This window comes from Phallusia mammillata, chromosome 6 (genome assembly GCF_965637545.1).
Source record: "Phallusia mammillata chromosome 6, kaPhaMamm4.hap1.1, whole genome shotgun sequence".
NCBI lineage: Eukaryota > Metazoa > Chordata > Ascidiacea > Phlebobranchia > Ascidiidae > Phallusia > Phallusia mammillata.
In genome coordinates this window covers 5532538-5560189 of record NC_137257.1, presented here as the reverse complement: position 1 = coordinate 5560189, position 27652 = coordinate 5532538, and the positions used below count along the sequence as shown (strand labels likewise).

Below are 27652 nucleotides of genomic sequence, written 5' to 3'. Positions count from 1 at the left end.
GGCCTTTTAGGCGCCATTAAATGGTATATGTATAAACTACAAGTATTTCTTTACATCATACCCATGAAGGGGTCGCGTAGAAATTTCTGTTTTAAAATGGGGTCGTAGAACAAGAAAGTTTGAGTAGCCCTGCGTTAGATTGACCTCCAAAAACTAGTTCACGCGTTTTCAATCGCAAAAACGCGCAAAGTTGTTATTTGGTTAGGCATATGACCAAGTTTTTGCACGGTACCCTGTGTTATAGTTGCAACAACGGTCTTTGTGACAATGATTTGGCAACACTGATAATTCTAATTTTTTAGTTGGCAACCCTGATTTTCGGGCCACTTATAAAATGTGCCTACAGGCCAGCAGACCCTTAATCCGGCACTGATCAACAACACAAGATTCGGTTGAAAACATCCATCAGAAAGGGCATTTTGGGTTCGACGTGATTCGGCCTTTAAAGCGGGTTAGATACATCACTATAGTTTTAAGTGTTTTATAACTGCAAATATCGTAGCAATGCGCTGTAATGCAGTATTGGAGATATGTTGAAACTAGCTAGCAAAAATACTTACATTTTGTTAATAGTAACCGAATTAGACACTTAACAATAATATGAACTCCCATATGAGAGTTTATTGCATTCACTTGATACAGAATTTCAGCACACACGATATAAAACAGTAAAAACAATCAAACATCAATTGCAATAGCAAAGATTACTAAAATATTTACACTTTAAAATATTGAAGTATCATAGAGAATTTTTAATCCCAAATCGGTTATCCAAAAAGAAAAAAATGAAACTACACAAATTGAAACTGATATTCAAATATGTGACATATTGTGTAGCATAATATAAGTTACTCTTTCATCCGAAAAGGGTAAGTAACAAATATAGTTGAATTGTTTGAGCTAAAATCTAAATGATAAAACTTTGTGGGTTACTGCAGGTTTTGTTGAAAAAAAAATCATTTTTAAGGTGTATAAAAAGTATGAAACTGGTAAATATAAAGGAAAGGCAAGTAACATACAATAAAAAGGAAGAACAACAACAATATTGTGCATATATAGAGGGTTAGTATCAAAACAATATTCGGATAAAATTTAAAACATCAAAATGGTTAGTCCTCCATAGGTAAATAACTATGGTCAGATAATAATCCGGATTTATTTTTACAACAGTATTTTCCAACACAATTGTTATAAATGCACATAATGCATATTGGTATAGCGGTCAAAACCAAAAGTCCCAGTAATACGTATGATGCAATCTGTAATAAAAAATAGAAATGTTATGTTTTTGCATTAATTCTTAAAAAATATAAACAGTTTAAATCTTAACGAACAAGTTTTTTTTTAACAAACATTTTTACTTTTTTGTTTTCACACAAAGTAATAATGTAAAAATGCTGCAGAATTATAACAAACAGTAACGATTCTACAGTTAGGTTGATAGATTCTATTTGAATAAGAAAAGTGGCTATATCTATGCTGTGAAAATATGTGTTTAATTAAAAACACCAAGATTGTATTTGCAGATATTCTTAAAAAAGCAAGTATATACTGTATATCTTAACAAACAAGTTTTTTTGAAAAGTCTATAGTGGCAAAATATGTGTGTTATTTAAAAACAATATTAGTTATTAGAAGTATCATTAAATTGCATGTCGTACAGTTTGGTATTTAATTTAATACATGCAGACATAATGACAGGCAAAAAATAGTAAATTTCTCACCCTTAAAGATGATGCTCTTGAAGATTTTTCCAAACGACATGTTGTTGAATTGATGTACCTTTCAATTATGGCAGGAGATGAAAAATCTGATGGAAACTAAAAATAGTAAAGTTCAAATTTGAAACAATATTATGTACATTTGGCCTTCTGAATGATTTGTTTGACTAGCTTGTTAAACATTCATAACTAATGTAAAACATTCAAATAACATTCATACTGTGTCATAACTTTAGTGTCAAAAACTAAATTGTAAACGTTACTGTCTTCTAATGTTAAAATATAAAAAAATAATGCAGGTTTTAGTGTATCTTGCATTGTACAATTCATACCATTTTTTCCAAGTGTAAACCAAGCACACATTTTACTCAATACAAACAGGATAAAAATACAACAAACAATTTACTGTTCCACAAGATGAGCGAGCGAATCCGACAGTCCCAGCACTTCTATTAAACACAACATAATATTGCTCCATTACAACTGTCCCTAGCACTGTGCCTGTTGCTGATGGAAATATTGCAAATTTGACACAAGATTCAGTACCCAGAGCACCTGTACCAACTGCGAACTGCATAAAAAGTTAAAAACATGAAATTCCATTTTCTAGAAAAACTGTTGACATATTTGTGTACAAAGCACAACTTGAAGTGTGAATATGTGTGCGATTTTAAAGACCATTTTGTCATTCTTTCTTTAATAAAATATTGGGCAAGTGTTGTGTAAATCAGCTATACAGGGATAAAAATGGCACCAATTCATGTAATCTTTGCTATGAAACTTAATCGATTTTCAATAACTGCTAGAGAACTTGTGAAAATAGAATACATCTTAGTGCAGACATTTAAACAATTGCTATTGTCGTCATCAGCGCATGTTGTCAACAGCGAATGGTAAAATGTCTGCACTAAGACATATTTTACATGAACAAATTTTATACCCGTTATGGTTTTTATTCAATAACTTTTAAGTCCATGTATAGTATGCCCCACCTGAAGATAATTTTGAGGAAACAAATACAGTGGAAAAGTCACATTGAAATCAACAGATGGCAAATATATTGTTATGTTTGGAAACCATGAGTACACTTCATTTATGTTTGTACTGCAAAACATCTTTTCACTTGCATAAAATTCATCAGTAAATGATCTTTGTGTCACAAGTTCCTAAAAAAAAAAAAATTTATACAACATATGACAAAAATGGCATATACAATGAAAATATGTCAAAACAATTGGTCAATGTCGTAATTTATTGATTGTAAGTTCTTCAACATAAAATACATACAACTAACCTTGATCATTTGAACAAGGACAGCATATACTTTGGTAGGAAACCTTAGATTGGAAGTCCCGCTGTCAACAATAGTTCTGTCGTCATTAAAATCAGTGCAGTCGAGTGCAACATCTTGATTCCCTACTTTCATTCCAATAATAACAATCTCATAAAACCACTTCTGAACAATCTTTGTCCATTCAATTGGGCCAGCACTAAGGCTAAAAAACGAGTTTTAAAGTCACACACGTAAGATAAGGGTAATAACTAAGCTTTTTGGGAAAAAAATGGAATATATTAAATCAAAAAGGTTGTAAAGGTTAAAAATACCCTATTGTTTTATTATATTTGCGCAATGTGTTGTTGCAGCTACTACCTTCATGTACTTGGGTCAGTACAGCCGTTTTTAATTTTTTTGTATTGGGGGCCTGTGGGTTACGTCGAACCGCTACGTCGTTTTGGGTCAAACTTCAGGAGGATCAAATTCGGAACAATAACTAACATCTGGGCAAATTTGAATAAATTTAAAGCACTCTTTCTTGACCAAACACATTTAACAAACCAGCGTTAGACAGAAACGAATATTTTGCGGTTTAAGGGGTGAAAATGGGTAAAAAAAATTTTAAGGTACAAAATTCTTTGAAATACCTTATATTGCACCAAATAACAAAGCATATAACTCCTAAATGAAGTACTTTAGCAAATATAGTCGTTTTCAAAATTTCGTTTTGGGGGGCCAAAAAAATTTTCATTTAAAGTGGGAACAAATCCGCGTTAGACAGAAAAAAAATATAGACAAAAACAATATGTGTTCCCTTCAGGGAAGGGGGCCCATAAATACCCTATTGTTTTATTATATTTGCGAAATGTGTTGTTGCAGCTACTACCTTCAAATCATCTGCAAAAATGCACTAAAAAGTTCTGTGGAAAAAAGGTCCTTTTCGATTTATCCCAGTAAGTATATTGTCTGTGAATTGTACAGTTAAAAAAAAAATGCAACCATAGTAGAAATATTGTATGCCTCATAAACTCCAAGCATGCCTCATAAACAATGCCTAAAAACAGAGCAATTAAAGTACAGAATTCCAATCCCAACATTGTAGAATCTCAACAGAGCTAATTGGAACCCACTAATTTTGTGCATTTAAAAACAAACATTTACAGTCATAATAGAATGTTGTATGCCTTATAAACTTTGAGCGTGACTCGCGAGCAATGCTTAAAAATAGAACAAATAAAGTAAAGAATTCCAATCTGTGCACTAGGGAATCTCCACAAGGCTAATTTGAACCAGTCATGTGGAAATATGCACCCAGACGTGATGTGACTTAGGGTAAAATTACCAGCAAAACAATACATCCACTGGACCTTAGCATTTTACCACGAAGGCAGGTTTCTTAGCCCTTTCGAGGAATTAACTATTGTTAAGCTGTTCAGGATTTTTGCAACCTTGGAGCATAGATGTATATCTCAATAGCTCCTACGTCAGTGGTTCCCAACCTTTCTGTGGTCGCATACCACTTTAAGATTACACAACGTTACTACCTACTGCCCATAACCCATGTTTAAAAAGTGTTTTCAACAACATTCTGAATCTAAAAATGTAGTTCAACGAAGGGCGTGGCTCTGAGCACACTAATGCACAATCTATTTAATCCGGGGCAAAGCATTTTGTGACACAATATTTTGTACATTTTTTCGTAATTTTTTTTTTAAATTTTTAACATTTAATACCGTTTTTGCACTTGCAGTACACTCTAATTCCTTGGAAACTAGTTGTTTGTTGAGCGCATAATCGTTTTTGTCATGTATGCCTACCACCGGTTGGAAACAACTGTCCTTTGCCCTACCTCAGGTCTGCTCCACCAATTATGAATGATCCTCTAGTTGCTTCTTGATCAGCAGAGGAACAAAGTTGAATAGAAAAAACATCCTCCACTTCTGCACTTGACACAAAGCTGTCCATGATTGAAGGCAGATTTAGGCTTTGAGGTTGTGCTAGTGCCTGGTAGCCCATCCCCAAAATACCCTGAAACAGGATATTATTTTTTGCAATTACATGAACATAAGTTTTAATGATAGAGGATAAACAAAATTAAATCAGAATTAAATTCTCATCACAGATATCACATTAAATGCATTGTTTGCCTCATTTTAAATAATTTAGGCCAGTGGTTCTTAACCTTTTTTCTTGCTGCACCCCTTTCAAATCACCAACCAATTTTCGCACCCCCCTGGGTTTTTGTATTTATATAGAATATACCTAACAGAACTTAGTGATTCAGCATCCCCGCACCCCCTAGGAACAGTTTTCATACCCCTTGGGGGTGCGTGCACTCCTGGTTAAGAACCCCTGGTTTAGGCTGATATTAAATGAGCAATTGAAGAGGCAACATAACCTTTCAAAGGTACATCTTGCTAAAAACATTTACCACAAGTGTAAAAACAGTTAAACTATACTAAACTCTTCCGAAAAATGTTTTTGACACATTTCTGTATCTGTGTTGATATATAACAGACAATACAATATTGTAATTTGCCAAAATTTTGGGAAAATTAAATGACGAACAAAAAATCCACTACAAACGATTCTTAAAAATTTCAGCACATTGGGGCTCGTAATTTGACCTAAAGGGCTGATAAACCGAAAAACAAAGATTTCAGGGTTAAGGGGTGAAAAAAGATTGAATCCGACTAAAAATTACAAATTCATTTAAAATACTTTGCAATGCACCAACCAACAAAATATGAAACTCCTGGATTATGTACTTTAGTAAGTATAGCCATTTAATAAATTTCACAATTTGGGGGCCTGTGGGTGAACCGCTGGGTTATCCTGGGTCAAACTTTAGGAGAAACAACTTTGGATAACTAACTAACATCTGCATAAATTTAAATCAGTTTGAAGTACTCTTTCTTGACTAAACACATGGAACAAAAGGGAAGAGGACCCATAATGACAAGTAGTCCAAAACATTTTGGTCATGTCCAAGCCATAATGAGAAATAAAGGCTCAAAATTTAAGTTTTAAAAATACAATTCACAAGCAATAATTTACTCACCTCCCAGTTTGATTCTGTTACAAAAAAACTGTCAGATGAAGTAATCACAGCCATAGGAATGGTGACTTTATCAACTAATCCAGCAGATGGAATTGTAATGACATCATACACTACTGAACCCTTCCAAGAGCCTTCAGTGTATGCGATAGTTATGTCAGATGAATCAACTCTTCTGGCTGTGGTGGAGTCGGCCACGTTGTAGTAACGAGTGATAAATTCATGAGGCGCTCCAGCAATCTACATAATGGATTTTTAAATGCAAATATTTCAACCAACTAGAGCAGTGCTTTTCAACCTCTTCAGTGACATGAAACCCTTAAAAAGAAATATTGCACAAAAACAGTAGAACTATATAATTGCTCCAACTCTCTACAAATTTTAGTTTAGGCAACATACATATAAATTTAACAAGACCAAATTACCGCAAAATTACTGCTTCCAGTGTCCAGAATTACATTGAACTCTTGGGGTGGGGACCCCAATTGCACAGTAACATAGTAACCAGTTGTTGTGGTGCCATTTAAGTTCGGCAAAGTCACATCGCTTAAAGCACGACGGAATTTGACTGGAAAACGTAGCGATGAAAGCGAATGGCATTGCAAACAACAGCATGTCCAGAGTACCAGAAAGAGTAAACAAATTGACAACAATGCCATGCTATTGGAACTGCAACCTACTGCTAACTACAAAATAAACCGTTGTCCATTCCTGAAAAATATCCCATCAACTTATCACAGATTGAAAATAAGAATGAACAAAATTAGTTACTAGAACAGTACTTTTTCCTGTTAAATCACCTTTAATGTAACGTGTTGACTGGATATGCTGTAGTAGGGTTGGACGGCTACTCTATATATTGTTCATGCATTCAGTGAAGTACATGGCTAAAATGTTTTAATCGGATTGCCCTTCCCCTATGTCACATGAGAAAGATTAATCGCTGTCAAATGGTATACTTCAAGTCCTCATCACAACTTAGGTAAAAGTTTAGGCGTTTCTATCACATAACAACTCCATTAAAGCGCAAAAACAGCAAAAAAAACACGAAACTTGCGACCAACAATTCATCAAATGTCTTGTTTGTCTACCACCAGGTGGCGTAACGAAATCAACACAAAATTATTGTCGTCATGCTCCGCTGCGTTGTTGGAGGGACATAAAATTGTCGCCTTGGTAGATAAATAATTTTTGTAGATTATTATTTTATCTTGTAGGCAAGGCATATGACTATGATCCTTTCCTAGACTCGCGCTCCACCAAGACAAAGCCGTTGGTGAGCCCGTCAAAGTCGGATCAAAAGCACTATTGACTGCCTCGTATGTTGCACATGCCAACAGTAAGGGATATCCAATTTGAACAGTATTCACTTGAGATAAACATAAGCGTTCATGAAGACCAACGATCAGGACATCCTCATTTATAAATCATAGTAGCCTACGTCAGGCTAATTGAAGGCGTTATACCAAATCAAATCGGTCTCACAAGCATTCTTACATGGCAAGGCATAACTAGAATAATCCAACATGCAGTCAGATTTGAACCCACGACAGGAGCCTTTTGTTGCTCAGTTGGTAGAGTCCCGAAAAGGCTTAGTCTATATTTACACAAAAGTTGTCGTCTTAGAACAATCATACACAAAAAGCCATCGTATTGAAACAAGCTCACAATAAAACAAAAACAAAAAAACATAAAACGCATCGTTCAAAAATTTGTGGTAGCCTGTAAGTGGCGTAACATTGATAGACTTTCCAATCTTATGAATTCAGACATGTCTTTCCTAATTTACCGAAAGTTTATCGCGACTTAGCAGAGTAAAAAATGCTGTAGGCTACAGGCGTTTTCGTCCACCAGGTTGCATATTTAACAAAAGTAAAGCAAACAATTCGAATCTGGTTGTAGCCAAAAAGTTTTTTAAAAAGCATTTTTTAGAATAAATGATCATTGCTACGTTAGAAATCATAAACTAAGGAATAGAGAAAAGTATTTTTAGTTTTTTAGAGCCCCAGTATGTTATATCTCCACGGGTGCATAGTTTCCAAATCCCCTGCGCGGGTGTTTTTTAAAATTCCTTTTCAGTTGTAATCTTATATGATGCCCTAAACTGACTCTCTCGTAAGCCGTCGAGCACATTATGTTGCGTAATAGCGGTGTAGGTTAGCTACGCACTTAACCTTGATCCACAAATTGGGCTTTTGTTTCGCTTTCCTCTCGGTTTGTGTCCCGTTTACAGTAACTCTCAGTTATGCTCAATCTAACCTTACTTTGTTACTTCTGTTTACACTACCACCTTTGAGGTGTATGTAAGCTTGATTATGTTGTTTAAAGCTATTCTTTTAGATCAGTGGTTCTCAACCGGGGGTCCGCAAAGCGTTTTCAGGGGGTCCGCGACAACTTTCTAATTTTGCAGACAACGATATTGATAAAGCGCTATTTAAAAAATATGTCTTAGCGTATCAAAATAGCATGAAACATGTTGAAAATCGTTCTTCGTAGGCGACAAACCAAAATGCATTGTGACATTTTAACCCCCTTGTGATGCAACAGAGGTAAATTTTCAGTGGCAAACAACGTCACATCACAATGCAATGGTTCTTTGTTATTGAGTTCCGATGTCGCAGCCCAGTCAAAGTGATTGAAATTTTGGTCCAGGACCAAACGTGGTTGGTATATCCTGCACCTTTTTTGGGTTGCTTGTTAATAAAAAAAAGGACAAAAAAACCTTCAAAGGGGTCCGCGATTAGCTTGACAGTACCAAAAGGGGTCCGCAAAGACAAAAAGGTTGAGAACCACTGTTTTAGATAGTTATCATGTCACAGTATATAATAGTACCTTAAACAGACAAATATTAATAGACAGATGAATAAAACTAATATAACTTGTTCAAAAAACGATTAGCCTGTAAAGTTGTCTGACAGTTCTCCATTTTGTGGCTGAGTCATTTTTTTGTAAACGTTCACTCAATTTCAAACATTTTTTAAATGATTGTTTTGGGTAACTTGTATTTTGCCACCACAACACTGTCCAAACTCCAAATACTGCGAACTATAAAAATCATTATTTTACGCATCATTGCTTGCCCTTTTTTCTTAAAGAGTCTGTTCGAGATATTTGAGATCAATTACGTTTGTGTTGCAGCTTGAGACTAACGAACGCACGCAAGTCTATCATGCTTTTGTGATTTGCCGATGACAAATTGTGTTCGGTCTTTGCAGCGCAATAAGTATGAAAAATTGCTATTTCTTATTATTGTCAGCCTATCTAGGATATATTCTTTGGAAAAGCCGTATTGTTACGATGATTGATTTGTGCCATGGTTTAATTATGGGTCCCCTTCTATGAAGGGGACACATATTGTTTTTGTCCGTGTTTTTTTTTCTTTTTTCTGTCTAACGCTGGTTTGTTAAACGCGTTTGGTCAAGAAAGAGTGCTCCAAATTTATTAAAATTTGGACAGATGTTACATATTAATCCAAATTTGATCCTCCTGAAGTTTGACCCCGAATGACCCAGCGGTTCACCCACAAGCCCCCGAAACGTAAAAATTTGAAAACGGCTGTAATGACTAAAGTACATGATCTAAGAGTTTCATGCTTTGTTGGTTGGTGCAATGTAAGGTATTCTAAATAATTTTCTAATTTTGTATTGGATTTACCCATTTTTTACCCCTTTAACCCCGAAATAATCGTCACCCCTTAAATCCCGAAATTTAAACCCCGAAATAATCGGTTTTAGTTTTAAGGCAGAAATAGAAGCCCGTTTGTGCAGAAATATTTAAAAAAAATTACCAATTGTTTAAGCAGGGTATTCGTTTAGTATTTAAAATTTTGCCAGTTACCTTTACAACCCATAATATGTGTACGCTATCAGACAGATACAAGTCCCAAGGGAGGAATTCACTGGTTTACGATTAAGGCGGCAGAGCGGGAGCGCTCAGCTTGACGTCCGGACAGACGTTTTACAAGATAGTCGTTTGGGTGATTAGTAATCAGCTGTTTTTTTGTGCAGCAATGCTGTTTCGTTTTATTGAGTTATCGTGCGCATTTTTAGTTTTGGCGAAGGTTTTACACCCAAGATGTAATTTAAACTCGATAAACGTAGTTCGTTTTCGTTTTTGTTAGGCAAAAAGTCGTTGATCAACATAAATATGAAAAAATAAACTAAACGAATGCCGCGATAAATGATCTTTAAATTCTCGTTGTCAGCTTGGCCGTCGCATAACCACGGGTCACTAAAGGTCAACTTGTAGGCATTACAACACAGTTAAGAATTTTTCGTCATAACGTATCTTCTTTATTTTTGACAAATCAATTCAAGAATCAGGGTATTGTTAAACACCAAGGACTGTATGCTGTTAAAAACAGTGTCAAAAGGTCATTTAACGGTCGTTTTTGCGAAACAAAGTTAAGTGAAAAACAAGTTGTGATGTATACCTTTGTAGCAAACGACTTTTTTGTGTCTAATATAACATTTAAGGCTTTCTGGGTGTTTAAAAACTGCTTGAAAACTGCATAAACTTGAACGACAATATCAAGGTCAAAGCAAGAGATTAAATTGAAAGTATTTACCGTTCTTTTTTTACCAATTTTTTGTAATTGTGTCACAATAATGATGCCAAAAGAATACGGAAAAGAACTTTTAAGTTTTAAGTTAATGCTTTGTGAAAAATTTGTCCTCAAGAATCTAAAAATAACCGCAACATTTAAAAAACACGCGTGTGGGGACCCATTCGTTTTTGCTTGCAAAAACAATCATATGTGTAGATCATCGAAACAGCTGATGAGGCGATTTCCCAAATCGACACCCACAATTTATCCGCAAACCTTGGAATAAAATCCAACCCAAGGCCTGACGTGGCCAACATCAAGAGGAACGTCATACACTATGACGTCATACACCATTGCGTCATCCGTCGTGACGTCAGAAACTTATGCATAATCCATTTACACGTACATCATCCATTTACACGTACATGTTCTGAGTTTAAAGACGTCACGTTACAAACGCATTATCCTGACGTCATCCATAGAATGTTTACTTTTTTGTGACGTCAACTTGTGTTATTAATGGGTTCATTTTTTATCGAGTGTTTCTTGATGTCACTATAACTTTTTCTGATTTTCTGACGTCATAACTTGGTCACAATAGCGTGACGTCACAAAGAATTTGACGTGTTTGTGTTTAGCGAAAATGAGAAGCAGAAAAGTCACCTGATCGCAGCTCTCATCCACAAAGGCTGCGCGCTGGCCGATAAACTGGATGAGCTGGAGGCCTCAGCGTCGCGACAAGAAAACGCAGAAAACCAAGGTAGGTCTGAAAAATGGATGTAAAACGCGCTATAACTTAATCGAATACATGTGGCAAAAGCACAAACCTCGCGGGTTCGAATCCCATTGCAAGCTGGATTCTTTCCTGCATATGTATTATTGGATCCTGGCTAAGTTTGGTACAATGCCAAGGTCTTGTTGCTTATAATTGTCCAATAACCGCATTTTCTGCACATGTTCTGGCTTTCGGAGCTCTTCTGGCAAATGTATTTTTATTCCGACATTTCGACGTCCTGTACAGGTCGTCTTCATCAGGGTAAATAACACTGAATGCGACTATGACCATCTTAACTGATACTGGTCAATCTGGCGATCCCCTACTACGAAGCTGACATGTGCAGCATACTAGGCAGGCAACGGTGCTTGTGAGCGCGAGTTTATATATGAGTGTGCCGTGATCGCTGGTCTGCATAGACGAGGGGCGGGCAACATACGGCCCGCGGGCCGGATCCGGCCCGCGACGGGATTTTGAGCGGCCCGCAGACAGTTTCAGGTCTTACATGATAATGTGGCCCGCGGCCACAGTCTGCCACAATCCCCCACTACTTGCCTACTGCGTCAAATTACAGTTTTAACGGACAGTAACGCTCCCCAATAGCAAAAACTTTCCCGCCGTTGTTACCAGTGCACCATACGTCCATTGTTACGGCATAACTGCCAACCATGTGTGTGGCCTGCTTTCACGGTTTCTTTTGTTTCCACACGTGTAGCCTAGTTAGTGTTTCGGCAGTATCTAAGTCTGTGGTGTATGTATTAAATTTGCTGTGTTGAATAATTTTATGTTATATCAGTTAGATTGTTTGGACTGTATTGTATTTGTGGTGTTCTTGAATGTATTTGGTTTAGGTGGTCAAAAATCCGTTTTAAATCACTGGATAAATACGCGATTAACGTGTCGATCCAGGCCCGTCAAGTACTTCATTTTCCTATATCAGGCCCGCCGACTGGAGAAGTTGCCAGCCCCTGGCATAGACGCTTCATGGCCCCAGTTATGGATTTATGTTCTTCTTCACCGTCTTGAAATTTTATTTATCAGATGGTGAAGCACAACAGAGTGGTGACAACGTTGCCTTGACAACCGGCTGTGCTGACGTCAACGAGAAATTAAAGGAAACTTATGAGACTTTACAGATGTTTGCAGATCTCAACGATAGCAAGGTAGCTTAATTTTTTAAAAAAAAATTCCAGTTAAACCTGCCCGATTTTAAAGTTTTACCCAAGATCTTTGTTTTGAAATTACTGGGTTAATATAAAGATTTGTCTAAATGCGTTTGTTTTCAATTTTGTAAAAAAAATATATTTTTTTTCTGTTTGGAATATTTTGTAAGGCGTTCTATTGTGGGCTTTATATCAATGGTAACCCTTCCTATAAGTATACATCGAGTACCAAGCACCAAAATACATTAAGTACCTACTAACCTAGCACCAAAATACCGTGTAACTGTATGTACTGGCGCAATCATGTCCATTTCTTTAAACTTAAGTGTACGCCTGCCACGTTTTGGTGATTTTTATACATATTAGCTGCTACCATTCGTTTTCAAACACGCAACAGCCACGAAAAAATTCGGTTTGGCCGCAAAAACTTTGTTGAAACAAAGCGACGAAAAAAAATGCAAAGAGACTGATCTGAAATTCATAAAGGTAAGTAAATGAGATAAATAAAAAGTTTGTGCACTGTTGTGTGGGTATAACCTTTTTTTACTTGTGTAGGTCTGTCGAAGTCTTGGTTGGGAATACATAGCTTTGCATTTTGAGAAATCAATGCCCGTCAAATACCCTGTATCGTTCATTCCATTTTAACCCTTGTTTTGTGCCGAGGAAATATATTCTGTAGGACAGTCTCTACATTTTAAATCTATTCAATTGTGAACACCGTTTATACTATTTGAACTTTCTTCAAACGTGAAAGTGCGTTTTATTAAAAATTAAAACATTTGAGAAACGCGAGTCTGCGATTTAGCGCTCCTAAAGCGGGTTTTCTAACGAGCTTTGTGCTATTAAACATAAAACCGTCTTGTAAAAACAATTCCCATTTAATATGTAGTATTCCAAGACAAAACATGAAAAAAGTTTTGAATCGTTTAGTAGCAGTTAGCTGCACATAGCCCGTTGAAAAATCTGCTTTAAAACTTAAATTAAGTCTCATATCAAATGGTCTACTGGGCACACAAGTTTGTCCCCCATAAGTTCATTATATTCCCTTCCCCATGCAAGTGCATTAAAGGCTTTACTGTTTCAAAACTTTTTGAAGTTTATCTCATAATGTATGAGTAGCGAAATTGAGTGTCGTTGTTTTCACCCTGTTTTGTGATTTTACTGATATTTTTACAAGTGTTTTTGCTACGTTGGAGCGTGATTGGCACAGTTTTGCGATTTCAACATACACTACAAGCATTGAACTAAAAATACATTTGAAAACTCGTTCATGCGGTTGCAGATTCCGCTAATACAAAACATACATCGGTACACTTTACAATAAAACCATCTTTTGCCATAGTTTTGTAGTTTTATGGGCCTCAGAAAACAATACTAGCTAAAACTTACAAAATGTTGAAAGTATTCGATTATCCGGAAAACGTTTTACCTACATTCGATTATTCGGTTGACTTACTACTTTTTGACGTGACAATAGTATAACAAAGGAACTGCACAATACCTGTTTCAATGCTCATTTTATTCTTAAAAAAACGCTTCATATTCGGTAAAGATAGCTTTATATTCAGAATACAGCGATAAAGGAATTGTTTTATCTCTTGAAGTTCATTTTTGAATAGGAGTTTTATTTTAACAATAATAAAAACAGTCATTTGTTTAAATACACGAAAGATAACCGTGAAACACATAGTTCTTTTGTGTAAATGCGTGCGGGTGTAACAGCAAATAAACATGTGTGAAATGTATTTCCTATATAAAAAACAATTTACACATTTGATCTAGACGCAAAGAAATTTCAAATATTTGCGAGAAGTTGTAAGAGTGCTTAAATTAATTTTGTGCTTTTAAAACATTTGCAATTAGTTTTGTTTTCGTAAAATGTTTGTAGAAGAGATTTAGTTTTAAAACCAAATATTTGCACATAAGAATCCTGCACAGGCAAATCAAAAACTATTTCATTTCTGCAACATCTGTTAAACTTATGCAAGTGAGTTTTAAATTTGTTTGTAAAATGTGATTGATTTTAAGGAAGGAAACATTGTTAGTTTGCTCGATATGGTACAGCGCGTGCATAAACCGGGTGTTGCGGACGAAATGTTTGCCTGAAAAACCTCATTAAATTGTTTTTGATTTCAACAACGTTTTCTCTGCATATAAAAACTAATAACAGCAGCAACACTCCAAGGACAACCCAAAATGCAATCCATATTGTCGCGTCTTTTTGCTCTTGTGTTGTCGTACTGTGTTCAACGTGGTGGTCAATAGGCAAGCTTGGGGTAGGCGAAGGAGTTGAACTATGTACTTTGTTTTCTGGTGTCACTGTAGTCTGTAAACATTAAATATACGCCACTATAGGTCTTGATCATGATTGATGTTAATCTACTCCTAGAATCATTTTTTAGTCCAAACAAATTCGGTTATTTGCATATTTCATTTTTTTGCATGACGTATTATATTAAACTTCGACCTATCATTAGTTACTGAGTACGACAAGCCCATTGAAGGCGTTGTACCGAACTATTCGACTTAAATCCCTTCAAACGGCCTGGCGTACTATGGTATGACATGAGTGTGCATAAGCATGGTCTTCAGGGCTGATCCCCGTTATGAATTTATGTTCATCTTAACCAGATGCGAAAAAATATCCGGGTAAATGTTGATTCTGCTGGAGACTTGGTCAAATGATCTTATAGGTGCTTGGCCCAAAGGTCTAGTGGTGTTAAAAAAATTGAGCTTTTAGAATAACGCTTAATGGAAACTTACAATAACGTGTTCCCTCGCATAAAACGTCGTGTTGTCGTTACCAGTTTCGCACGGAGCTGCAGTTGTATCCATTGGCAAAGTGGTGGATGTGTTTGGTTTCTTTGCCTTAGGTGTAGCTGTAGGTGTTGTAACATTCTTAGCCCAATAGCACGAGCCATTAACGTTCCTGCCGAAATTAAATACTCTGCCAGGTACATTAATAAACTGATTAAAAAAACAACTTTGTGGTTTTATAATTATTACAGTTGTAAATTGTCTTGCTGCTTTTTTGTATTTTGAAGCACATGTTTAATTTCATTTGAAACACCAAATATTTATTCTCATATATACCGATTGCCTTAATTGTTTAATACCCAGTACTGAAGGCTTTAGCACCGTTCAGAATATAGAATTTAAAACAATAAAAAAAATGCATCACAAGTTAAATTTTTGATTTTAGCCTACATACTTGTCGTAAAAGCATGTCCGAAAAGTATTTTCACAGCAGTTGGTGCGGCTTCCCGGGCAGTGCTTGCAAGGTATCCATGGGTTAATGTAGAAATGGTCAGGTGGGCAATAACCTGAGTATCCTCCATCAGGTCCAAGCATGTGTTTCGGTTTGTTACCCTAATAACAATACACGTCATGGTTAAACGCTTTTGAATTTTGTTTGTCAAAGTAAATTTAATAGTCATGTAGCAAAATTTAGGACACGTGTATATTTAAAAAATGTAGGCAGTAAAAAATGCCATTACATGCCTTAAGCAGGGTTGCCAATCTTTAATGTGGAAAGATTCATTTATTTGTTCAGGAATGAAACATTTTTGTTGGTTTTAAATAGTCATAAAGTGATTTTAATTCAGTATTTACTGCCGCTAAACATGGGCGCCGAGTTTTCAAATATGCATAATGGCGTAACCAGGCGTCTGGCGTCATTTTCAACCTGACCAGCACGTGTGCGTACGTCACTGAGGTATGTCTTGATGTGGTAATCTACGGCTCCACCCCTACGTCATGGCACACTCGGCGCCTCTCCACACAACGTATTCAGACTTCAGAGTCAATAGTCCGTTTGAAATGACTATCCACCTAAACCTAAACGATGCTGTTAAGCGGTAAAAAATACCTTGATTCTGCATTTTCCCTTCATCCAAGTGACCCTTTCTGTCAGGCACTGTTAAACCAAAAAATACGTTAAAAAAGAAAACTTATGACTGCTGGATTAGTTCAAACGCTACCCTATATACTCTCTTGATAGACAGCTCGTCACGCGAGATGCGCTTTGGTTAGGTTAATGATGAACTGCCCTCAAGCTCTGTTTGTGATTCACACAAATGTATTTAAACTATATATGTTTTACAGCGTTCAAAATTTTAAAAACGCATTGGCTGAATTTAGATCAGTTTAAAACAGCTAAACAGCAGCTAATTTGGTTTTGCCTTCCTGATCAACTATATAAGCCAATAGTTTAGAAATATCGTCCTTACCGAACTTGCTAAGGTTAAACAAACGAAGATCCCAACTCCAGACATGTTCACAGCTTGTTCTAAAAGCGAGAGTGGACAAAAGACTAGTTTAATAGCGTCGGCGCGTTAAGCCAATGAAACCCTACCAGCTGTGTAAGAACCCGGGAAAAACCCAGGTTCTGCAAATGTACCGGAACATATGCTTTCTTCTGAAGATAAGGTCTTAATCTGGTGTTTGTCGAAATGCTCCGTTAGTAATAGACTTGTATATTAATAACCTCGTTATTACCACGACAACACTGTTAGTAATTTAATTTTTTGGTTTGCAGAACTTCCCAAGTTTCATGTGCGTACAACTGGAACAGCACGTTGCGCTTAGTCTAGACTACTCTGTGATGGCATTTGACATTGCAGTGCTACAAATAAACATTTGTTGAAAATGACATACAGTGACTGTTTTGAAATTCGACCGGTCGAATCGAAACGCTATTTGCTTCTTATTGCGTCAGATTCGTGTCTGCGTCTATCTTACCTGTTTACCTTTTGAGCCTAAGTAACCAACAAAAGTCCTAAAATCCGACTATGTTTGCTATAGCGGTTTCTACTAATCAGACATCGTTGAAGGTGAATAAGGTTAGTTCGGTTAGAATGCCTCGACTTTTTTGAAATCCTGATAATGAATAAACTTATGTACATCACGTCTGATTTTCTATTTGTCTTGTGGCATGTGTTCCCACTTGACATCGTGCCGATAATCTCAAACGTATTAGTTTCCATTTTGCATTGCGACAGACACGGCTTTGTCAAGTGGCAAAAAAACTTTTTGTCCACACAGATTTTGTTAAATTCGGCGAAACATAAACCATTGTTAAGCGTTACAAATTAACAAAATTTGTGGAGTGAAGTTGTTTTGTCACTCTAACTTGGATGGTTGGCTATGCTATCTGTTAGCAGATGAAAGTGTGGTCACTTCGAACCCGTCGAACCCACCCGCTTTTACTGGCAGCGCGTTTGGTTACTTTTGGGCTAATTTCTCCCTACAGCCGTGCTCTCTTTCTCTCAAGTCTCACCCACAAAGCGCTTTACTGCTATGGCGGTGTATAGCTGCAGCGCGTTTGGCTGTTGCCTCTCAAATGTGTCCTTCATAGCGTTTCAATGTTGCGCTGTTGTTTTTTCGGTCAGCTAGATATTTGATATTAATTTCACACAATCGAAAAGCTTTCGATTTTTTAGATTGGGCCGAAACCGAAACATTGTAAAAGGCTCGTATTTTGTCGTATTTCAACCGCAACTTTGATGCATCACCAGTACACATCAATACCTTGCTGTCAAGAAGCGGCTTCACACAATCTTTAACAGTATTTTTCCAAGGTAGTAAATTTTGTTTTGCGCATTGTGTTGTTTATTTGAAAGTTACAACGCAACAAATCGTATTTCCTAGCATGATATACAACACTATCACTGAACACATCAAGTTTAGGACAGTGATTTTTTATATATTTAAGGCAAAAGCTCTTTATCGCTACTTACTGGGCAATGCAAAGTAACCCAACACAGCCAGCAAGAAAAGAACTAGCAAAAGAATAGCTCCATAAGGCACTGGTTTGTTTGTCTCATCTTGTTTTGTTGTTGTAACTTCTGTTGTTGTTGATTTTGTCGTTGTTTGTTTGCTTTGTATTTGTTCATCAGGATCCTTGTCACCTTTCGAAGCAGTTTGTGGAGTCGAGTTGATTGTGTTGCTTGAAGGCTGAGTCGAAGCCTTTGCTGGGCAGTCCTTTGGTAGATAAAATTTTTCTGCTGGCTTATTTGTTCAATGTATTAAATCGGAGCTCCAAAAAGTATCTTGACCACTTTCATAAAGTGCACCCCTTTAATTTTTATGACAAACCCCCGAAAAAATAATGTGAACATAAAGTTTAATGAGTGTCGTTTTAATGACTTTGTTAGCAGTGAAAAAAAAAACAAAAAAACTAACAAGTAAAATTCTGATCAATTATCATTCATGTTGAAAACGATTTTTAGTGTTTTAGAGCCCCAGTATCAGTGGCGGCTCGTGCCTAAAATTTCTGGGGGTGCTGCTCCAATTTTTAGCCTTTATTGGAGAAATATAAGTTGCCAATATATAGAAAAGCTACATTTCTAGTTTTCTAGTCATTGTTTGTGTAGAAAAACAATACAAATCTTAATTAGCAACTCCATTGTGACGTAATGGTTGTTACGCAATAATGTACACGGGTGTAAACAGCAGACGGTATCATTGGGGAATTTTGTTTACTTGCACAGCGACGGGCCAAACTCAATAACATGCAGTAATAATGTGGCACAAAAACACACGTGACACAGTCTCGAAACAAAGCGGTTGTAAATACGGTAAAACACAACAACAGTATAAAGAAAAAAAATTATTAATAAATGAGTCGAAAAAGGTCGAAGTATTTCAATTGGACAACATTTAAGAAAAACTGGTTATAACAATGACTACTAACTAACACACTTGCTATTCAGTCATTACTATGGTCATGTATCATTTAAGTAACTTATAGCCACAGTCAGCATTTTCAACATATTCCATTACACGTCACAGATTATAATTGCCACACAAAAAAATAGCCATAAAGCTTTTTATTTGTATCATAATTGACAAATTCAACAACCACATTACATTTGTGTCAGAACTTGTTTATTCAACATCTTTTCTTAATTTTTGTGTACAACTATTAATTGTTTGTAAGTTTCTTAACTGCTAAACTTGTTGCTTTATTTGGTGGTTAATAGCTTATAATTCCTTTTTTGAAGTACAAAACTCTGCAAGCTTTGAAAATTACAACACTCTCACTTAAACTTAAAACATATTACTAAACCTTGTGCTTTTATTTTACAACCAAAATGAATCATAAAGCTATAGTTTAAGCAAAATAATTGATAGCTTCTTCCTTGATTTTCAAATGACAACCAAGAAACTTTTTTTTTCTATTTAGTGCTATCACTGCAAATGCAAGTCTTTTTGGAAATAATGGTGTTCCTTAGAAAAGTTTGAATCCTTTTCAGTGTTGACATCCTTTTCAAGAACCGTTTTGCCTTTGAGAGACTCATGGAAATTGCTGGCTAACTGGCTTTTCCTTTAAAAGTTTCAGTAACTTTTCTAACAACAGGATATGTTTGGTGGTCACTACTATCTCCCCTGTAGAATGTTCATTCTTAAGAAACATTTCCTGTGAAGCAATTTAGCAGCTACTGTTTAAAGAAACATAACATGTCCATTATATCCATACACAAGATTGCACTTATGGTTGCAAATACTGTCCACATGGTGTGTTAAAAAACCAAAACTTGAAATTGTCACCACTAAGGTATTTCAAAATTCCTGTTGATTGTGCAATTGTTTCTTCTGCATTTAATATTGCCTGAATTTCAGTGAGGCATTTAACTTCACAGTGTGAGTAGTTCTTGTGGTTGCTTATTCCTGCATGACATATTTGGAATAGAAGATGTTTTATCCCAGTTTTCTTAACTTTGTATTCAGGTTTTTCTTATAAATGTTAATCGTGACTTTTCAGTGTTAGATGACCTTTCTCTTTTTCAAGGTGGTAGATACACTTTCCAATTCAATGATAACTGCAAAAACTGAAGCCCACTTACAGTCATCTTAAAAATTCACGACTAACCTTCAAACAAATCAATTAAAACACGGCAAAAAATGTTTAACTGTACTCACTGTCGAACTTAGAATATAGCAAACGGGTTTGCTTTTGGAGCACAATATAGACCCGGAACAGACAACACAACTACAACGGCCGGTTCACACGCTGCGTGATTGGTGGAGCTGCGCGAGCCGCAGCACCCAGTCGCCTATTTCACCCGATCCGTCTGGAAGTCCCCGATTAAGATCGGCTGTGTTACGCAGAATAATGCGTTTCTTATCGGGCGGGATTAGAATCTTTAGAACCTGTGTTATAACACAGCCCGATTGCGGACGGTTTTATCGGTAATGGCAGTGGAGCATTAAATTTGTTTTTTATTGGCAAATATTATTTTTGCTGTGATAATAATCGCAGGTAAATTGGGTTTTATATCAAAATGGCAGTTAATTGTAAAACAGCAAGACAAAAACAAATGCATTCTAAGCTGTGAAATGAATATGTTAAACACTAAAATGAGCCAAGAATCAATATTGAAGTACCTGATTGGCATCAAGGTTCTGGCAATGAAGCAATGCAAAGGGACCTTTCAGTGAGAAGAGTTTCCAGTTCTTACCTTTATATGAAGCAAAGTGAGGACCAGCACACTGTCATATGAGGGACTTGTAGATTGGATTTGAATTGAAATGATTCACAGTAAGTGGCTGCCTTGTTACTGCCTTTCTAAACTCAACTCTTTCTGTATTTCTGGCTGATGTTATTTTGAATTTTTAGCACAGTTAAAACCCCCAATATTGAATATTAACTCTGTTTTATGACACTTAGACTGCTTATTGGTAGCTAAACTCAAGCCTCTTTTGTTTAACCCATAATTGTCAAGTCAAATGAGCATACGCTTTATCTTTATTTTTTTATTGCAGTTTACCATCCGGAAAAAATGCTTACGCTTGAAAAAATCAACAGGAACATTCCATATCAAAAAAATTGAAGAAAGTCTTTCATTGCGGAAGAATTTTGTCAACAAAAACAGCTCTCTCTTAAAGTGTCAGCAAAATCATTGATGTATACAACCTGTTACTTGCCTCACAGGAGAAAATTGTATGTCGAGATATGCACCACATACTTTAGTTTTACATGAATCAAATCGGAATATGTGTTATTTCTTTTCCACTGTTCTACCTGCCTGCAAGTTTATTTATTAGTTCTTATACCCAAATTAAGAATTTGTATTCAAACATTTGTAGGCGTTGATATTATTTTACCTCCATGGTGATTATGGTCTCATGTAAATTCTGAGAATGTTTTGCACTCTGATGTAGAATCAGTCAGTAAAAGTGATTCATCAGACATAAATTGAGAACCTCTAGTTTTGACCAGTAGTCTGCATGATAGCATGTTGTAACAATTGTGTGGTTCAACCTCATTTTCATATGATATCCGGTTTAATTTTCTTGATAATTCATCAAATCATTACATTTTCAGCTGTACAATATTGTTTCACCTTTTTGTTTTATTTTAGTCTGTTTACTTGAAGATCCTTGTTTAGTATGTACTACTTGTAAATGCAGGTTTTAACTGACCAATCAACCAATTGCTGTGAATGTAATTATTTATTCTCTTCCCATTTATTTCTGCTTTCATATAACAATGTGACTCAACTTGAAAATGTTGAAGTGTGGAAATTGGGTTCATAAGGTGCTTTTTCCATCAATAAAGTGTTGTCCTCACTGTGCATTTGTTGTTTCATCGTTTTCATTAGTTCAGGCTTTAACGTGTTTGAGACCACTAACGGCTTGAGGTATATGGAAACGGTTTTTACACGCCAACTCTAAACAACATTCAGCAAACGCTTGCAAAATATCGTTAAAATCTTATCATAACGTCGAAAATGAGAGGCGCACATCATAAGCGAATACATGGCATAACCGCTTTAAAAATGATTTTTGCGCTGTCGAATTATGTAGCTTATAAAAGCTCCAGATGACAAACGGTTTAAGGTAAACACAAACGGTTTTCACAGGTCAACTCTAAAATACAGCTAGTAAACGCATACAAAACATCGTTTAAATGTGACAATAACTTTAAACGATTTAAAATCTGGAGCCTGTACATGCTATATGGGTAGACCGCGCAAAAATCATTTTTAAAGCGGTCATGCCTTGCGTTCGCTTATGATGCACGCCTCTCATTTACGAGGTTATGATCAGATTTAAACGACATTTTGTATGCCTTTACTGGATGTATTTTAGAGTTGACCTGTGAAAACCGTTTGTGTTTATCTTAAACCGTTTAAAATCTGGAGCTTTTATAGGCTACATAATTCGACAGCGCAAAAATCATTTTTAAAGCGGTCATGCCCTGCATTCGCTTATGATGCACGCCTCTCATTTACGAGGTTATGATCAGATTTAAACGATATTTTGTATGGCTTTACTGGATGTATTTTAGAGTTGACCTGTAAAAACCGTTTGCGTTTACCTTAAACCGTTTGTCATCTGGAGCTTTTATAGGCTACATAATTCGACAGCGCAAAAATCATTTTTAAAGCGGTTATGCCATGTATTCGCTTATGATGTACGCCTCTCATTTTCGACGTTATGATCAGATTTTAACGATATTTTGCAAGCGTTTACTGAATGTTGTTTAGAGTTGGCGTGTAAAAACCGTTTCCATATACCTCAAGCCGTTAGTGGTCTCAAACACGTTAAAGCCTGTACTAATGAAAATGATGAAACACCAAATGCACAGTGAGGACAACACTTTATTGATGGAAAAAGCACCTTATGAACCCAATTTCCACACTTCAACATTTTCAAGTTGAGCCCCATAGTTATATGAAAGCAGAAATAAATGGGAAGAGAATAAATAATTACATTCACAGCAATTGGTTGATTGGTCAGTTAAAACCTGCATTTACAAGTAGTACATACTAAACAAGGATCTTCAAGTAAACAGACTAAAATAAAACAAAAAGGTGAAACAATATTGTACAGCTGGAAATGTAATGATTTGATGAATTATCAAGAAAATTAAACCGGATATCATGTGAAAATGAGGTTGAACCACACAATTGTTACAACATGCTATCATGCAGACTACTGGTCAAAACTAGAGGTTCTCAATTTATGTCTGATGAATCACTTTTACTGACTGATTCTACATCAGAGTGCAAAACATTCTCAGAATTTACATGAGACCATAATCACCATGGAGGTAAAATAATATCAACGCCTACAAATGTTTGAATACAAATTCTTAATTTGGGTATAAGAACTAATAAATAAACTTGCAGGCAGGGAGAACAGTGGAAAAGAAATAACACATATTCCGATTTGATTCATGTAAAACTAAAGTATGTTGTGCATATCTCGACATACAATTTTCTCCTGTGAGGCAAGTAACAGGTTGTATACATCAATAATTTTGCTGACACTTTAAGAGAGAGCTGTTTTTGTTGACAAAATTCTTCCGCAATGAAAGACTTTCTTCAATTTTTTTGATATGGAATGTTCCTGTTGATTTTTTCAAGCTTTAAGCATTTTTCCAGATGGTGAACTGCAATAAAAAAATAAAGATAAAGCGTATGCTCATTTGACTTGACAATTATGGGTTAAACAAAAGAGGCTTGAGTTTAGTCACCAATAAGCAGTCTAAGTGTTATAAAACAGAGTTAACATTCAATATTGGGGGTTTTAACTGTGCTAAAAATTCAAAATAACATCAGCCAGAAATACAGAAAGAGTTGAGTTTAGAAAGGCAGTAACAAGGCAGCCACTTACTGTGAATCATTTCAATTCAAATCCAATCTACAAGTCCCTCATATGACAGTGTGCTGGTCCTCACTTTGCTTCATATAAAGGTAAGAACTGGAAACTCTTCTCACTGAAAGGTCCCTTTGCATTGCTTCATTGCCAGAACCTTGATGCCAATCAGGTACTTCAATATTGATTCTTGGCTCATTTTAGTGTTTAACATATTCATTTCACAGCTTAGAATGCATTTGTTTTTGTCTTGCTGTTTTACAATTAACTGCCATTTTGATATAAAACCCAATTTACCTGCGATTATTATCACAGCAAAAATAATATTTGCCAATAAAAAACAAATTTAATGCTCCACTGCCATTACCGATAAAACCGTCCGCAATCGGGCTGTGTTATAACACAGGTTCTAAAGATTCTAATCCCGCCCGATAAGAAACGCATTATTCTGCGTAACACAGCCGATCTTAATCGGGCACTTCCAGACGGATCGGGTGCCTATTTCGCCCGGCATGTAGCTTTTCCAAGTGCGCATGCGCACAAGTGCAAAACGTCACGATTCGTCATAAAACTGGAGCTGCAGTTCCACCATAGATAACATATTAATGCCATAATTTTTTTTTCAAAAATGAAAAAATGCCGATCAAGGCGGAAATTATACTTATAAAATTAAACTTAGGAATAAAAAATAAGTATCACGAAAGTTATCTGTATTGTTGTGGTAGGAATATTAGGTGAAAATATCTAGGGAGTGCTGCAGCTCCGCAGCATCCTAACACGAGCCGCCCCTGCCCAGTATGTTACATCCCCACGGGTGCATAGTTTCCAAATCCCCTGCGCGGGTGTTTTTTAAAATTCCTTTTCGGTTGTAATCTTATATGATGCCCTAAACTGACTCTCTCGTAAGCCGTCGAGCACATTATGTTGCGTAATAGCGGTGTAGGTTAGCTACGCACTTAACCTTGATCCACAAATTGGGCTTTTGTTTCGCTTTCCTCTCGGTTTGTGTCCCGTTTACAGTAACTCTCAGTTATGCTCAATCTAACCTTACTTTGTTACTTCTGTTTACACTACCACCTTTGAGGTGTATGTAAGCTTGATTATGTTGTTTAAAGCTATTCTTTTAGATAGTTATCATGTCACAGTATATAATAGTACCTTAAACAGGCAAATATTTGTATGGACAGATGAATAAAACTAATATAACTTGTTTAGAAAACGATTAGCCTGTAAAGTTGTCTGACAGTGTTCCATTTTGAGGCTGAGTCATTTTTTTGTAAACGTTAACTCAATTTCAAACATTTTTTAAATGATTGTTTTGGGTAACTTGTATTTTGCCACCACAACACTGTCTAAACTCCAAATACTGCTAACTATAAAAATCATTATTTTACGCATCATTGCTTGCCCTTTTTTCTCAAAGAGTTGATTGAGAAATTTGAGATCAATTACGTTTGTGTTGCAGCTTGTCACTAACGAACGCACGCAAGTGGATCATGCTTTTGTGAATTGCCGATGACAAATTGTGTTCGGTCTTTGCAGCGCAATAAGTATGAAAAATTGCTGTTTCTTATTATTGTCAGCCTATCTGGGATATATTCTTTGGGAAAGCCGTATTGTTACGATGATTGATTTGTGCCATGGTTTAATAAATTAGGAGTTTAGGACCATAGATGTACGAATTTTGCAAAAACTTATTCTCTGAGTTGAACCTAAGGGTTCAGAGCAAGTTATAGCTTTCTTGAATGACATGAACAATTGAAACATGATATAGACTCTAGGAATTCCGCTGCTAATGGCACTTGTCTTGTATTTCAATGACATCAATGGTAGTTTTTGGTTTGTGCACAAAGCAATTTAAGTTTATTCAAAGTATTTGGTATTTTTACTCAAACTTGGTGCAGTAGGCAAACCAAAATATCTGTTAAGAAGTTAGTGTTTTACACAATATGGTTCAGCAACAAGCAAATAATTTGTTTGGCAGCAGTGTAAATTACTGAACGCAAACAACGTTTGACCTGTCTTAAATTTGTGCAAGTACCTCGGTTACTATGTTAAATGAGCCAAACTTTTGTTTTCTGCATAGATTTTATAGTTTAAATTAAAAGCGCTTTGGTAGTTTTTATTTATTTTTGCTCTGTTTTTAGTACAACACAAAAAATATGTTTTTGAAAGCAAAATGACTTTTATTTTGCCCAAGTTTTTATTGGGTATTCTTCTCTGAATTGCAAAGCCCAACAAACCAACTTTAGTAATTAAAGGCAACTCGCAAGTATTAACAACTGTACAGGGTGAAAAAGTGTTTTTGTTTCAAAAAAACTTTGGACCATGAAAATGAATAATGTAGTGCCTTATTTAGAACAAAGCTTCAAAAACTTTTTAAGCACGTAGGTGATGAACATTTGCTTAGATGCCAAAATGTATGTCATTTTTAATCATACCTTCAACGAATATTTTCAGTATAGCTATTAGTTTGTTTATGGCTTCATTTAGAGGATAACCAACCACTGCTGTTTAACGATGAAGCCTTCAATCTGATTTGAAAAAAAAACAAAGGATATAGCACTTGTCTGAAAAGCCTGACTGACGAACGGAAATACTACACAACAAAATGAATGCCCGAAAGGATAAGCAGCTTTTGGAATGTGACTCAAAAATCAAGGGTATGTTCGAGTTTTGACAGTGTGTTGCATAATGCATGAGAGCCTGACTGGGTAACATTTTAGCCTGGTTGTATCTTGAAAGTATAGCCTAATGTGCATATATTTGAAATCCATATGCTTGAATTGTTTACGGCTGTTTTTTAGCTGCAATATAACAAGTGTTTAAAGTTTTATGTCCATGGTACAATAAAATGTTCAAAAAAAACCATACCAACTTGGTATGCTTATGGTCAATGTCAAAGTTATTTTTTTACCCGTAATGGAAAAACAAGCAACTGCTTTGACATCAATTATGTGACTAACTGGTATTTGGTACGTGTACTTGTATTTAAACATAAAATTTCTAAAGGAATCTAATAGGTTAACTGTTACCTTTCTCTTTTATAAATATTTGCTAAAATGATATGCAACAGTTAAAAGGTACAACAACTTTTTATTTCAGTTTACAATGGCATTTATGAGTAGATATGTGTAAAGTTTGAGGCATATGAGTTTCAAACAAGTTTTTTTACCCAGATTTAGGCAACAACTCAGCAAATAATCACAGAATGCAATATAAAAGAACAATAATCTTTGTTTCTACAAGACACAAATGAAAGTACAAGGTCTGTTTCATGTCATATCAAGCATGAGATACCACTTTAAACTTCAGCCAGAAATATCTGTGCAGCACTCAATGTTGAAATAAAACATTCATGACTTTGTATCAAGATTCCTGTTTACGTTAGTAAAGCATTCAGGCAGCATCCCACCCTTTCATGTGGTTCACAAACTGTGACCGTGCGTCTTTGTGTTAGGGCAAGCCTGAACGCTTGAACAACTTCCCACCAGTTGAAAGGCAAG

At 35.9% G+C, this 27652-nt stretch overlaps 4 protein-coding genes and 2 long non-coding RNA genes across 8 annotated transcripts in view; 3 read left to right on the top strand and 3 right to left on the bottom strand.

Moving 5' to 3' along the window:
- Positions 1 to 601: 601 nt before the first annotated feature.
- Positions 602 to 7043, bottom strand: LOC145233734 (beta-secretase 1-like). The gene is made up of 9 exons (XM_080098508.1): positions 6856 to 7043; positions 6481 to 6766; positions 6059 to 6295; positions 4847 to 5025; positions 3016 to 3217; positions 2714 to 2887; positions 2128 to 2292; positions 1725 to 1820; positions 602 to 1259 (listed from the first exon to the last, which is right to left on the bottom strand). The coding sequence occupies exons 2-9, from the start codon at positions 6712 to 6714 to the stop codon at positions 1110 to 1112; spliced, it is 1437 nt and encodes a 478-aa protein (XP_079954634.1). The 5' UTR covers positions 6715 to 6766; positions 6856 to 7043; the 3' UTR covers positions 602 to 1109.
- A 4132-nt stretch (positions 7044 to 11175) lies between these two features.
- LOC145233953 (tripeptidyl-peptidase 2-like) lies at positions 11176 to 14143 on the top strand. The gene is made up of 4 exons (XM_080098717.1): positions 11176 to 11361; positions 12418 to 12539; positions 12906 to 13025; positions 13095 to 14143. Exons 2-4 carry the CDS (start codon positions 12513 to 12515, stop codon positions 13182 to 13184), a joined length of 237 nt encoding a protein of 78 aa, XP_079954843.1. The 5' UTR covers positions 11176 to 11361; positions 12418 to 12512; the 3' UTR covers positions 13185 to 14143.
- A 207-nt stretch (positions 14144 to 14350) lies between these two features.
- On the bottom strand, positions 14351 to 17061 carry LOC145233952 (uncharacterized). Its single transcript, XM_080098716.1, has 5 exons — positions 16769 to 17061; positions 16408 to 16455; positions 15751 to 15908; positions 15303 to 15468; positions 14351 to 14865 (listed from the first exon to the last, which is right to left on the bottom strand). Exons 1-5 carry the CDS (start codon positions 16811 to 16813, stop codon positions 14581 to 14583), a joined length of 702 nt encoding a protein of 233 aa, XP_079954842.1. The 5' UTR covers positions 16814 to 17061; the 3' UTR covers positions 14351 to 14580.
- Positions 17062 to 20604: 3543 nt separating this feature from the next.
- On the top strand, positions 20605 to 22117 carry LOC145234112 (uncharacterized). The gene is made up of 2 exons (XR_013861275.1): positions 20605 to 21081; positions 21306 to 22117. It is a non-coding gene; the product is annotated as an uncharacterized LOC145234112 (long non-coding RNA).
- Positions 22118 to 23128: 1011 nt separating this feature from the next.
- On the bottom strand, positions 23129 to 24723 carry LOC145234675 (uncharacterized). The gene is made up of 2 exons (XR_013861316.1): positions 24165 to 24723; positions 23129 to 23940 (listed from the first exon to the last, which is right to left on the bottom strand). It is a non-coding gene; the product is annotated as an uncharacterized LOC145234675 (long non-coding RNA).
- A 1860-nt stretch (positions 24724 to 26583) lies between these two features.
- LOC145232018 (SLIT-ROBO Rho GTPase-activating protein 1-like) overlaps positions 26584 to 27652 on the top strand; it is a 28453-nt gene continuing 27384 nt past the window's right edge. For all 3 annotated transcript variants that reach the window (XM_080096506.1, XM_080096505.1, XM_080096503.1), the window contains exon 1: positions 26584 to 26809. In XM_080096506.1, the coding sequence (XP_079952632.1) occupies positions 26758 to 26809 (52 nt within the window). In that variant the 5' untranslated portion in view covers positions 26584 to 26757. The remainder of the gene's footprint in view (positions 26810 to 27652) is intronic.